Source organism: Pelmatolapia mariae, linkage group LG3_W, assembly GCF_036321145.2.
Source record: "Pelmatolapia mariae isolate MD_Pm_ZW linkage group LG3_W, Pm_UMD_F_2, whole genome shotgun sequence".
Lineage (NCBI taxonomy): Eukaryota > Metazoa > Chordata > Actinopteri > Cichliformes > Cichlidae > Pelmatolapia > Pelmatolapia mariae.
The window spans coordinates 42,832,762-42,847,808 of NC_086229.1; the positions used below are offsets into that span (position 1 = coordinate 42,832,762).

The window sequence follows — 15,047 nt, forward strand, 5'->3', positions numbered from 1 at the left end:
AACAAAAATTGGAACAGGACCCTCAGTTCACGCAGAAGATTTTGTTCAGTGATGAGGCAAACTTTTATGTGAATGGTGAAGTTAACAAACAAAACCACCGCTATTGGTCTGACACTAACCCACATTGGATGGATCCCTCCAAGACTGTTGGAACAACAAAAGTGATGGTTTGGTGTGGTATGTGGGGTACAACGATAGTGGGTCCATTCTTCATCAATGGAAACCTCAAGGCCACTGGATATTTGAAATTGCTCCATGATGATGTGTTTCCCTCTTTATGCCCTGAAGCTGGCACGTTCCCTGAGTTTTTCCAGCAAGATGGTGCACCACCACATTATGGGTGCCAGGTCCGAGCATTCCTAGATGAACAGTTTCCTGGAAAGTGGATTGGTCGTCGTGGGCCAGTTGAATGGCCCCCAAGGTCTCCCGATCTGACCCCTTAGACTTTTATCTTTGGGGTCGTCTGAAGGCAGTTGTCTATGGTGTGAAGATACGAGATGTGCAGCACCTGAAACTACGGATACTGGATGCCTGTGCTGGCATTTCTCCTGCGGTGTTGCTATCAGTGTGTGAAGAGTGGGAGAAGAGGGTTGCATTGACAATCCAACACAATGGGCAGCACATTGAACACATTTTATAAGTGGTCAGAAACTTATAAATAACTCATGAAAGAATAAAGTTACGTTGAAACCAAGCACACCATTGTTTTTCTTGTGACATTACCAATAAGTTTGATGTGTCACATGGCCCTCTTCCTATTGAAAAAACAAAAGTTGTATCCAAGATGGCCGACTTCTAAATGGCCACCATGGTCACCACCCATCTTGAGGAGTTTGCCCCCTCACATATACTAATGTGCCACAAACAGGACTTTAATATCACCAACCATTCCCATGTTATTACGGTGTATCCATATAAATGGCCCACCCTGTAGTTGTAATTACCTGTTCCAGTCTGGAGACCTGGAGGAGCAGCCTGCCTGATCTGAACCCGTCCATAAGAACACCCGTCTTCCTCTACAGGAGCTGAGCTGTAGGCTGACTCACTACATGGTGCTCAGATGGATCAGGTGGACCCCCACATTTGTGCAGAGGACAGTAGATCTCTGTGCTAACTACCAACCCGACACAGGAAAGAAAGAAGTCAGTAAAGAGTAAGATTATTGAAAAAACGCTTCCGTCTAATGACCAAGCTTCTCTTGCACGTGGAGAAAAGGCCGGCACAGACACAAATCCTGATGTTTGTGAAGTGTTAGCTTGCCCTTTGCTGTGCCACAGCCACAGAATATTTCAATGTCACTGCTCGACATAATGAAGCAGCTAAATTATGATCCTGGGATAATGATTTATACCTCAGGATGATTAGAGGTGTTAATCAGCAGATCAAGGTGTGATATTTAGAGATGCTAAGGTAAGTAAATCATCTACAGCAGGTTCAGCCCGGAGAGCGTTTTCATCTGTCACTGTGTCTGCGTCTTTGTCCTGATCCATAATAAATAGACACATCAGGGCAAATCTGTCCCATCAGAGCGCTTTGTCTCATCTGCAGCTCTGATATCAGCAGAGTGATAAGGCCAACTTTAATAAAGATAACAGTAATGACAATAACGAGTTCGCCTCAGTCACTGCAAACAGCATCGTATCTCCAGGGTTATTACTCATATCTATTCACTTAAAGTGCCGGATGGATTTCATGATGAACTTTGTGATTGGGATGTTTATGGATGTTACTGAACAGAAAAGAAGAAAAGTTTCCATCTGAAATGACACAAAGTGAGATTTTACACCTGAAGTTTGTTTTCAGGACAAACTGAAGCCCAAAGCAAACATGACACGATCTGATCATTGTTTCTATGCTATACTTAAGTAGCACTGTACTTACTACTTACGATTCATTTCTTGATTCATGAAATGAACTAACAGTTAATTAGGATACAAAGCAACGCATCGAGCAGCTCAGCAACACCAACACCAACAGACCTGAGAGACCACAGAGTCATTTATTTCACAGAGGACCTCTGGAGGAGGCTCACAGGTCTGCAACCAGGAAACGCCTTCATGGATGGAAACACAGGATATACAATAGGATCAGACTTAAAAGCATCTAAGAGCTGTACAGGTGGAAACCCTAACCTCTTAGTGTCCACTAACAGAGCAGCTTTTCAGTTACTCACAACCAAACTGGAGGCAGAGACCCCCACCAACGAGCATAACTGACGGAGACACAGCAGAGTGTAGCAGGTGTAGAAACATCGGTCCATCTGTAGATTTTAGATTTGATTAGTTTGGTCACTTATGTTTTTTTCTGAATTTTAGAATTACATTCAAAAACTGGTGTTTTGGACTAACTGTTAACCCCTCGTTGCCTACAGTAACCCCTCGTTACCTACAGTAACATCTTCTTACCTACAGTAACCCCTCCTTACCTGCAGTAACACGTTACCTGCAAAAACCCCTTCTTACCTGCAGTAACCCCTCCTTACCTGCCGTAACACCTCGTTACCTGCCGTAACACCTCGTTACCTACAGTAACCCCTCGTTGCCTACCGTAACCCCTCCTTACCTGCAGTAACCCCTCCTTACCTACCGTAATCCCTCCTTACCTGCAGTAACACCTCGTTACCTACAGTAACACCTCGTTACCTACAGTAACCCCTCGTTGCCAACAGTAAACCCTCCTTACCTACAGTAATCCCTCGTTGCCTACAGTAACCCCTCCTTACCTGCAGTAACCCCTCCTTACCTACAGTAACCCCTCCTTACCTACCGTAACCCCTCCTTACCTGCAGTAACCCCTCCTTACCTGCAGTAACACCTCCTTACCTACAGTAGCCCCTCCTTACCTACAGTAGCCCCTCCTTACCTACCGTAACCCCTCCTTACCTGCAGTAACCCCTCCTTACCTATAGTAACCCCTCCTTACCTGCAGTAACACCTCCTTACCTGCAGTAACACCTCGTTACCTACAGTAACACCTCGTTACCTACAGTAACCCCTCGTTGCCAACAGTAACCCCTCCTTACCTACAGTAATCCCTCGTTGCCAACAGTAACCCCTCCTTACCTACAGTAATCCCTCGTTGCCTACAGTAACCCCTTCTTACCTACCGTAACCCCTCCTTACCTGCAGTAACCCCTCCTTACCTGCAGTAACCCCTCCTTACCCACCGTAACCCCTCCTTACCTGCAGTAACCCCTCCTTACCTATAGTAACCCCTCCTTACCTGCAGTAACACCTCCTTACCTGCAGTAACACCTCGTTACCTACAGTAACACCTCGTTACCTACAGTAACCCCTCGTTGCCAACAGTAACCCCTCCTTACCTACAGTAATCCCTCGTTGCCAACAGTAACCCCTCCTTACCTACAGTAATCCCTCGTTGCCTACAGTAACCCCTTCTTACCTACCGTAACCCCTACTTACCTACCGTAACCCCTCCTTACCTACCGTAACCCCTCCTTACCTGCAGTAACCCCTCCTTGCCTACCGTAACCCCTATTTACCTACAGTAACCCCTCCTTACCTGCAAAAACCCCTTCTTACCTGCAGTAACCCCTCCTTACCTGCCGTAACACCTCGTTACCTGCAGTAACCCCTTCTTACCTGCAGCAACCCCTCCTTACCTGCCGTAATCCCTCGTTGCCTACAGTAACCCCTTCTTACCTACCGTAGCCCCTCCTTACCTGCAGTAACACCTCGTTACCTACAGTAACCCCTACTTACCTACAGTAACCCCTCCTTACCTGCAACAACCCCTTCTTACCTACAGTAACCCCTCCTTACCTGCCGTAACACCTCGTTACCTACCGTAACCCCTACTTACCTACAGTAACCCCTCCTTACCTGCAACAACCCCTTCTTACCTGCAGTAACCCCTCCTTACCTACCTTAACACCTCGTTACCTACCGTAACCCCTACTTACCTACAGTAACCCCTCCTTACCTGCAACAACCCCTTCTTACCTGCAGTAACCCCTCCTTACCTACAGTAACCCCTCCTTACCTACCTTAACACCTCGTTACCTACCGTAACCCCTACTTACCTACAGTAACCCCTCCTTACCTGCAACAACCCCTTCTTACCTGCAGTAACCCCTCCTTACCTACAGTAACCCCTCCTTACCTACCTTAACACCTCGTTACCTGCAGTAACCCCTCCTTACCTACAGTAACCCCTCCTTACCTGCAGTAACCCCTCCTTACCTACAGTAACCCCTCCTTACCTGCAGTAACACCTCATTACCTACAGTAACCCCTCGTTGCCAACAGTAACCCCTCCTTACCTACAGTAATCCCTCCTTGCCTACAGTAACCCCTTCTTACCTACCGTAACCCCTCCTTACCTGCAGTAACTCCTCGTTACCTACAGTAACCCCTCCTTGCCTACAGTAACACCTCGTTACCTGCAGTAACCCCTCGTTGCCTACAGTAACCCCTCCTTACCTACCGTAATCCCTCCTTACCTGCAGTAACACCTCGTTACCTACAGTAACACCTCGTTACCTACAGTAACCCCTCCTTACCTGCAGTAACCCCTCCTTACCTGCAGTAACACCTCGTTACCTACAGTAACCCCTCCTTACCTACCGTAACCCCTATTTACCTACAGTAACCCCTCCTTACCTGCAAAAACCCCTTCTTACCTGCAGTAACCCCTCCTTACCTGCCGTAACACCTCGTTACCTGCAGTAACCCCTTCTTACCTGCAGCAACCCCTCCTTACCTGCCGTAACACCTCGTTACCTGCAGTAACCCCTCCTTACCTGCAAAAACTCCTTCTTACCTACAGTAACCCCTCCTTACCTACCGTAACCCCTCCTTACCTGCCGTAACCCCTCCTTACCTGCCGTAACCCCTCCTTACCTACCGTAACCCCTCCTTACCTGCAGTAACCCCTCCTTACCTACCGTAACCCCTATTTACCTACAGTAACCCCTCCTTACCTGCAAAAACCCCTTCTTACCTGCAGTAACCCCTCCTTACCTGCCGTAACACCTCGTTACCTGCAGTAACCCCTTCTTACCTGCAGCAACCCCTCCTTACCTGCCGTAACACCTCGTTACCTGCAGTAACCCCTCCTTACCTGCAAAAACCCCTTCTTACCTGCAGTAACCCCTCCTTACCTGCCGTAACACCTCGTTACCTGCCGTAACACCTCGTTACCTACAGTAACCCCTCGTTGCCTACCGTAACCCCTCCTTACCTGCAGTAACCCCTCCTTACCTACCGTAATCCCTCCTTACCTGCAGTAACACCTCGTTACCTACAGTAACACCTCGTTACCTGCCGTAACACCTCGTTACCTACAGTAACCCCTCGTTGCCTACCGTAACCCCTCCTTACCTGCAGTAACCCCTCCTTACCTACCGTAATCCCTCCTTACCTGCAGTAACACCTCGTTACCTACAGTAACCCCTCGTTGCCAACAGTAAACCCTCCTTACCTACAGTAATCCCTCGTTGCCTACAGTAACCCCTCCTTACCTGCAGTAACCCCTCCTTACCTACAGTAACCCCTCCTTACCTGCAGTAACCCCTCCTTACCTGCAGTAACACCTCCTTACCTACCGTAATCCCTCCTTACCTGCAGTAACACCTCGTTACCTACAGTAACACCTCGTTACCTGCCGTAACACCTCGTTACCTACAGTAACCCCTCGTTGCCTACCGTAACCCCTCCTTACCTGCAGTAACCCCTCCTTACCTACCGTAATCCCTCCTTACCTGCAGTAACACCTCGTTACCTACAGTAACCCCTCGTTGCCAACAGTAAACCCTCCTTACCTACAGTAATCCCTCGTTGCCTACAGTAACCCCTCCTTACCTGCAGTAACCCCTCCTTACCTACAGTAACCCCTCCTTACCTGCAGTAACCCCTCCTTACCTACAGTAACCCCTCCTTACCTACCGTAACCCCTCCTTACCTACCGTAACCCCTCCTTACCTGCAGTAACCCCTCCTTACCTGCAGTAACACCTCGTTACCTGCAGTAACACCTCCTTACCTACAGTAGCCCCTCCTTACCTACAGTAGCCCCTCCTTACCTACCGTAACCCCTCCTTACCTGCAGTAACACCTCCTTACCTGCAGTAACACCTCGTTACCTACAGTAACACCTCGTTACCTACAGTAACCCCTCGTTGCCAACAGTAACCCCTCCTTACCTACAGTAATCCCTCGTTGCCAACAGTAACCCCTCCTTACCTACAGTAATCCCTCGTTGCCTACAGTAACCCCTTCTTACCTACCGTAACCCCTCCTTACCTGCAGTAACCCCTCCTTACCTGCAGTAACCCCTCCTTACCTGCAGTAACATCTCGTTACCTACAGTAACACCTCGTTACCTACAGTAACCCCTCCTTACCTGCAGTAACCCCTCCTTACCCACCGTAACCCCTACTTACCTACCGTAACCCCTCCTTACCTGCAAAAACTCCTTCTTACCTACAGTAACCCCTCCTTACCTACCGTAACCCCTCCTTACCTACCGTAACCCCTCCTTACCTGCAGTAACCCCTCCTTACCTACCGTAACCCCTATTTACCTACAGTAACCCCTCCTTACCTGCAAAAACCCCTTCTTACCTGCAGTAACCCCTCCTTACCTGCCGTAACACCTCGTTACCTGCAGTAACCCCTTCTTACCTGCAGCAACCCCTCCTTACCTGCCGTAACACCTCGTTACCTGCAGTAACCCCTCCTTACCTACCGTAACCCCTATTTACCTACAGTAACCCCTCCTTACCTGCAAAAACCCCTTCTTACCTGCAGTAACCCCTCCTTACCTGCCGTAACACCTCGTTACCTGCAGTAACCCCTTCTTACCTGCAGCAACCCCTCCTTACCTGCCGTAACACCTCGTTACCTGCAGTAACCCCTTACTTACCTGCAAAAGCCCCTTCTTACCTGCAGTAACCCCTCCTTACCTGCCGTAACACCTCGTTACCTGCCGTAACACCTCGTTACCTGCAGTAACCCCTTCTTATCTGCAGTAACACCTCCTTACCTACCGTAACCCCTCCTTACCTGCAGTAACCCCTTCTTACCTACAGTAACCCCTCGTTACCTGCAATAACACCTTGTTACCTACAGTAACCGCTCGTTGCCTACAGTAACCCCTCCTTACCTACAGTAACACCTGGACTGAAAGCTGTACTGAGTCTGTACTTCAGTCACATCTGGAATCTTTGACCCTGTGATGGAGGTCAGAGCCAAAGCTACAAATAATGAGTCCAAACACTTAGAATCACTTGTGCCGGCATATCGGTTACAGCCCGGTGTCTCCTCAGTAAAGTTATGGTCCATGTTGGAGGAGGCGGAGCAAACCGAGGGACTGGGAGTCACCAGAACTCTTCTCTCTTCCTGCCTCTGATTTCACTTCGTCTATCTGTCTCTCTTCAGTCTGTAATTAGTTATTGTCATCCAGCCCTGAAACTATCGACTCGGAGAGAACTCCAATCACACTCGGTCATACATCCGTCTTCTTTATCAGCCGCTGACAGACTGTGCCGCTCTGCCTCCGTACAATTTGTCTGATTCCCTCAGAGTGTCAGTTTGATTGACAACTGACCAAACAGACCAGAACGTCAGACTGTGATAGGATCACTGAGTCGATCGCTGAGCCCAGCGCTGAGAGCCGCTGATAGCAGGAGGGCTTTAATTTTCCTCTTCTTGCTATCAATACCCCGGCGCCTTCAGCTGTAGGAGCACCAACAAACACACAAACACAGCTTTTTATTCTTGTTTCTGGGAGTTTTTGTTGTTGTGCAGCTTTGTGGGCTGCAGTGGGGAATGTGGAGGAGAGCATGCTGAATGAACAGGACACATGCAGCAGACTGTTCTTGATGTTATTCTGATCTCAGCTTTTAAGCTCTTAACTTCACCCAGTACTCTTGATGGCTAATAGGAGTTCAATCACACTACAGTACTGTGCAAAAGTCTTAAGTCACCATTCATTTCTTTAGATTTTGCAGGAAACCTGGAGATTGGTTCATTATAACATATGCAAACATACATGGAATAATAATAGGCAAGAACAGAGTTTGAATATTGGTGTGAGCAGCTTCATCCCTCAGCTCAGTGTGAACTCTGAGGCTTCAGAGGCTTAACGGACAGAAACAAATGGTCAGGCACCAGGACTGGACCGAAAGACGAACTTTGAAAGACCGTCAGAAAGCTGAAGAACTGTTGCTCAAGAACATTCTGCTTTTTGGAAGCAAAATATGAGCAAGCAAGCTACCTCCTGAACGGCGTGATGTCAGAACTCTGTGACTCATGTGCATCAGACAGTCAGATGCATTAAAACCAACAGAGTGCAGATGTACCGGCATCCTCCGTCATCACCCGTCTTCATTTACATGAATACAGTTGGGTGATGGACAGTTGCTTTTGTGAAGGGCGAGTCCAGATCTGTGCATATCACTCATATGGTTCAAATGTGAAACACATTAGGAAGATGCTCTCGTAGAGGCCGAGCTGCAGAGATCATTCACGAGTCTCGGACTGAGAGCGACACATTTGTGTCCGGCTGGGAGAAGCAGCTGTGACTGGTTAGTCTCTCAGAGTAAAACGGCGCACTGATGGAAGTCGTCGTATTTATTCCTCACAGAGACGGAAAAGTCCGAGCACACAGGCAGCTCCTCCACTGTGACATCAGAGCGCTCTGCTGTGTCAGTTATTGAGCTCATTCATGCTTTAATGTTTTTACCCGTGTCTGTCTCAGCTGTCGTCAGCACTGATGTTCGACGCCGTTCACGTGGTGGTGAGCGCCGTGCGAGAGCTGAACCGCAGTCAGGAGATCGGCGTGAAGCCGCTGAGCTGCACCTCCCCGCTCATCTGGCAGCACGGCACCAGCCTCATGAACTACCTGCGCATGGTAAACACACACAGACACACCTCACGCATTATCAGAGGAGGCCCACAGACATCTCACAGAAAGGCATTATGGGTAATGTAGGGATAAAGGGCTCACAGTTTACTGTCGTCTCAGCAGCAGCGAGCGCAGCTCTTCTTCTTCTGCTTCCATTCACTGAACAGGCCAAAGGATGGAAGTGCTAACAGCAGTGTTTCCTTTTTCAATGGAACCAGTTTAAAAAGCTCAGACACTGGAGGATGTCTACCAGCCAGTACAGCAGCACGCTGGTTTCACCTCTGTGCTGGTGTAGGTTTGGTTCCCATGCAGCCGTGTGGTCTCTGACATTTTAGCTTTTTAAAAGCTTTGAAAGCTGTTTTTTCCAAATAGGCAGGAACTCAATAGGAGGCGTGAACTTGATGTAGGTGGGTGTGGATGCTGCTGGTATGAAACAGTTCATATTTCAGTGGAAACATTGGCAGGGATTTGAGCTCGCAGCAGGAGTGTTCAGCACTGCAGCATTTGGAGGACTTGTTGATTTTTACACGGTGAGCTGCTGCAGAGCTGCACTCGTGGAAGGAGGCCTCCTCCCTCCTTCCTTCTTTCATTTTCATGTCCATTTGATTTATTCCTGTCTTCCTCTTCCCCCGTCTTTGTCTGTCTGCCACTTCTTGTTTTTTCCATCCTCTGAGGATGCCGCTCCCTCTCTCCATTTGTTTTGCTTGCTCTCCGAGCATCACTTCATCATCTCTGCACTGAGCCTGGCAGCAACCAGAGACCCCGCTCCCTCTCCCCGTCTCTCTCGCCACATTGTTTTTGGGATGTAATTCATCTTGAGTTGTGCGCACGCACACACACACAGGCACACACACAGACACACACTCACACTCGTTCATACTGTATGTGCACTCGATTACACATAACTCACATAAACTAAGGAACAAAATGCATGCTTGGCTGCACATCTCTCACACTTATTTGCACATTCCTGCAAACACACAAACACACACACACACACACCAGCAGCAGCGTCACTGATCTGATGAACTGTCTGTCTTTCCTGTTGTCTCAGTTTCTATTTCCAGTGTGTGTGTGAGCTTGTACTGATATCTTTGTGGGGACCAAAATCCCAGTTCCCATGAGCTTAAAGGCATGTTTGAGACTCAAAGTGTGGTTTTAGTGTCAGGGTTACATTTAGGTTATGGTTATGGTTAGGCTCGGGGTTAGCATTCATTGATGGTTAAGGTTAGCAGCTTGGGAAAGCATTATTTCAATGAGATGTCCCACAAAGATATGAAAACATGTGTGTGTGTGTCAGATTAAAGTGCAGCCTGTAATAAAGCTTCACATTGAGCTGCTGTAAACATCTTTCCCAGATATTCTGCATCCTTAACGGGAACGCCAACGTTTATCTGTCTGTTGTTCCGTATAAAGATGCCGAGTGTCATCACGGCTGGTGAGCTAGCTGCTAACAAGAACATCCTGCCGCTCTCTGTGCAGCTAAACCAGCTAACAGTTTATTGGAGAGAGAGTCCAGGGTGTGAAGCTCTCTCACCCTCAGGTTAGCACTGACAGGACGATTTGCAGTCAGTCCATGCAAAGACTGTATATAAAAGATGACTGTAGCCTTTGGGTCTGAATAGTGAAGCTGATGTGGAAGTGCCTTATACCTGCACTGGCTGTAAAAAGAAGTGTACGGCTCACTGATTTATGGCCTCCATAAGCGCTGTCCTAATGAGTCAACGAGCTCGTTTGCTAGTTTGAAGTCTTACTGAGTGCAGACATTAAGGTCCTCTTTCACTAAAACAGATGATAAAGCAGGTCATGCTTCAGGGTGGGGCACGTGGTTAATTTTCCCACCAGGAGAAACCGCACTGATGAGCTGAACTCAGTATTAATTTCACCTCTTTAAACTTAAATTAGCCGCCCTGCCTCAGGGCGTGTTACCTCATGATGACACGTGACCACCTTAGGTGCCCGTCACAAAGACGGTGACATCAGCGGGTGATGTCACTGGAGCTTCATGCTGTTCTTTACATGTCATTATCAATCAGGAAATAGATGTGTTTTTATTTTCCTTCTTATTCTTCAAATTGAAGCTGAGTAGAATTAAAAGTAGACTAACGTTTGTTTTCCATCTACTGATATTATCTTATTATTACATTAATATAGCACAACGTTCAGTTAGCTTTGCACCGCACCTAGCTAACCTGCTAACCTGTTCTTTGGTGTTTGCCCGTGTGTCATCAGGTGGAGTACGACGGTCTGACGGGTCACATCGAGTTCAACAGCAAAGGCCAGAGGACCAATTACACCCTGAAGATCCTGGAGAAACACCCTGCAGGCCATAAAGAGGTCAGAGGTCAAATAGGGTCAAGTGGGGAGCAGACAGGAAAGAGATTAGGTCATCATTCAGCCGCAGAGATGTAAATTTGTGCCTTAAGATCAGGCGGGTGGATGAGCGTGGATGTTCTATGCCGTGACCTTAAAAGTCATGCAGGATGCGCCGTCTGCTCCGCAGTAAACCCTTCTCTCATTCGTTGATAAAATCAATGCAAACCAATTTTTTCCTGAAGGCCTCAGCGCGCGTTTACGACCTCATACATATATTAAAAGGTTGCAGATCAATGGAGGTCAGCCTGGGGTCAGGTGGGCTCGTGTACCAGGGGTGAAGCTTCCCGTGAGAAGTAACGAGACAGCGCGTGATTTACGCAGCAGCTCAAACACAAGAGCGCGCTCGTGCTCCCCGGAGGATGAGCCGCTCCTTCGATAAGGTCGTTGCTTCGGGCTGCTCTGCTTCCTGCATCGTATCCAAATTGATTTTCATCCTGATAGATCTGCTGCTCTCGCTAACTCTGACCTGACCTTATTTACTCTGTGGCATCTACTGAGGTCCAGATTCATGCATTCTAGTCAAATCCATTTAAGTCTGCTTCACATTTTCAGGAGCCGAATGGATTCACACAGTTACCTCAGGACTGTGCTGCTGTTATAGTCATTAAAAGAAGGCAGCGGGTTGGACATTATCCATATTTCTAGTTTAATCATGAAACAATCAAGTTATTCTTTGACACAGTTTGGTCCATAATCAGCTGGACACACACATGTTTGTAGTTTTGTCTCTGCACTGCACCACACTGGACTGAAATCAAACAAAAGTGCAGACTTTCAGCTGTAATTCGAGAGTCTGTGTTTGTGTTTTTAGCTTCTCACTGTAACTTTAAGAATGTGGTCCAGGAGGTCACCAGGCGGCAGTGAGGTCCAAAGGAAGGAAAGCACGAGCAGTTTGAAACACCTGAAAGACACCTGAGGTGCACGAGAACCACTGAAACACTGAGAAGCTCTAACTATCAGCTGAGCCTCGGGGTGTGTTTGTTTGTGGAACCCAAGGAGCCAGAAATGGATGTCGATGTCAGACTTAACAGGATTGAGGATATCCCCGTTCCTGCAAATCAGAGTTGAGTTTAAAGCTGTCTGAAGCCTGAGCCGGGGCTTACACGGATCACTTATACTCTCCTCACTATTTCACTGTAACAGTTTGTATGAATATTCAGTGATATGAGCACACTTCCCCTTTAATGCAACCTTACGCTTGTGTAGCTTCAGGTTCAGGTATCAAAGCAGCCTCATCCAGGTGGGCTTCCCAGACTAGGCCAGGATACTGTGTGCTTGCAGCAGGAGCAGCGTTGGAATGAAACGCTGCACGGCTCTTTAGTATTAATGTCATGGTGGAAATCCTGCGTGATGACCCTCAGCAAATGTTTTTCAGGGGTAAACAAAGCAAAGGCAAAGAAACGGCAGTAAGATAGATGAGACATGCTGGACGTGAATTAAAGCCGAGAGGACGGAGGCGTGCGGATGGAGACGGGAGTGGTGCCCGCTCTCCATCAGCCAGTCCTCTGGGTGACAGCTCGTCTCCTTACAGCTAAAACATGCACAGCAGCGGGCGAGAGGTCGGCTAAGGTCGGGAGTTTGGGAGATGGGATAGGATTGGCGTGAGGTCAGCGGGTAAGGTGTTTACAAGCTTATTTAACCCAGAGGACGAGGTGGGAGGAGCCAGATCCTCCTCTATTGATCCCAGCATTGATCCTGCAGCAGCAGTGTTCAGCTCCCTCTTACTCCTCGTGTTTTATTATCCCAGACTGGTTTTTAATCCTTCCTCTCTGGGTCGTCTTTGTCGTCCAACTCGTCTGTTATGGAGACGTAACAGACGAGTGAGCACTCGCAGGTTTGTCTTTGACAATGTTCGACCGCAAACACGTCATCGAACAATCCGTGTGTCGTGATTTATTTGTTTTCAAAGTCAAGCCGACTGTAAGAGAAAAGTCGTCTGCAGGATTGAACAAATGGAAACTGGAGCAGTGAATTCTGTAACCTTAACCAACTGTCACACAGCCTGTGACCTTTAACCTACGGTGCTTATGCAACATCTCCTGACTTGATAGAAAGAAAAGCGCCTAAAAGCAGACAGACACGCTGGTGATGTCATCAGACGTGTAATGGAGGCCCAGTCTTTGGAAGAGCGTCGGCCTTTTTCTGGTCTGAACTTTGACCCTGACAGAAACACTTTTCCTCCCGTCCTCAGTCTGTTTGTTTCTGCTTCTAACTCCTCTCTCGCCCCTCCTTTAGATTGGCATTTGGTACTCCAACAACACGCTGGCCATGAACTCCACCTCCCTGGACCTCAACGCATCAGAGACGCTGGCCAACAAGTCGCTCGTCGTCACCACAATACTGGTGAGCCTTTCATATCTGATTGTGACAAAGCGTCTGTGGTTGGTGGACCTGCTGCTCTGAGCCGCCTCTTCCTCTCTGACAGGAAAACCCTTACGTGATGCGCAAGTCCAACTACCAGGAGTACCAGGGCAACGATCAGTACGAGGGCTTCTGCGTGGACATGCTGCGGGAGCTGGCGGACATCCTGAAGTTCTCCTTTAAGATTAAGCTGGTGGACGACGGGCTGTACGGAGCGCCAGAGCCCAACGGCAGCTGGACCGGCATGGTGGGGGAGCTCATCAACAGGGTGAGTGAAGGAGGAGGAGCTTAAATTACATACAAGCTTCAGCCTTAAAATCACTTTGTTCCAAGAATTTAAATCAAATAGTGCTGAGGATGAAAACCAACACGCTCCTGTAAAGCTGTTATTTACTTTGTGTGTTCATTCAAAAATGAGCAGCGATGAACGGTCTTTACTGCCAGTGTTGGGGAGGATACATGTACCAGCATTACGTATTAAACATACAAAATATGAGTAACTGTTACAGTTACTGCTTAAATAAGTGGTAATTAGAATACAGTTAGAATACAGCAGTGCACGGGCAGGAATGCATCTCTTAATTGGAATTTCCCACACCACTTCACATTTAAAGAAGGAAGCGTGCAATGCAAACTCTGTTTGTCAGCAACCAGGCTGCTCTCAGTGTCAAAAGACTCCAACCCAAAGAAACATCTGGAAGTATGTTTTTTTGACGTTAGCCTACTGCAAACAGCTTGTTTTAGTTGTGGTAGCTACCTGGGTTATGTGCCCCTTCAGTATCTTCGATGTACTATTGCTGTGTGATTTATTACTATTACTGAAGGCAGCATTACAACCTGCTAGCTCATCATGTTTGGTTCTGAAAGCAGACAGAAAACATATCACTGATACAGAAATAGTTTTCTATTCGAGATCGCTGCAAAAAGTGCAGCCTTACCTAACGTCCACCCTACTGTTACTCATTTATATTAAGATTTAAACATCTAGTTGCTATTGCTTTCAGAACTGCACATGATTAGTTGCAGCTAGCAGGTTGTTAATGCTAACCATCAAGTCTAACAGTCTATGAACTAACCTCAGCTAACGCCAGCTAACCATGTTAGCTTGGTGTTGAGTAACCTTCAGTAATAGTAATAAATCACACAGCAATAGGACATTCATGTAGTTGTAAAAAGCATGATAATATATTAAGTAATCCAAAGTATTCAGAATACGTTACTCTCACTGAGTAACGTAACGGAATACGTTACAAAATACATTTTGGGGCATGTAATCTGTAATCTGTAGTGGGATACATTTTAAAAGTAACCTTCCCAGCACTGATTACTACAGACCAGCAGACTCAGTACACCACTCAGTCTGTGAGGAAGCTGATCATTTCAAACTTCAAGCGTTTAAAAGCGTCACAGTCCAGATGTTCTCCAGCTGCAGAGCAGTGCTGCA

The 15,047-nt window shown here is 47.6% G+C and overlaps 1 protein-coding gene across 2 annotated transcripts in view; it reads left to right on the top strand.

Moving 5' to 3' along the window:
• The window catches only part of LOC134624459 (glutamate receptor ionotropic, kainate 5-like), a 204,436-nt gene that overhangs the window by 159,211 nt on the left and 30,178 nt on the right, over nucleotides 1–15,047 (top strand). For both annotated transcript variants that reach the window (XM_063469425.1, XM_063469426.1), the window contains 4 exons: nucleotides 8,720–8,872; nucleotides 11,099–11,203; nucleotides 13,478–13,585; nucleotides 13,668–13,871. In XM_063469425.1, coding sequence (XP_063325495.1) covers nucleotides 8,720–8,872; nucleotides 11,099–11,203; nucleotides 13,478–13,585; nucleotides 13,668–13,871 — 570 coding nt within the window. The remainder of the gene's footprint in view (nucleotides 1–8,719; nucleotides 8,873–11,098; nucleotides 11,204–13,477; nucleotides 13,586–13,667; nucleotides 13,872–15,047) is intronic.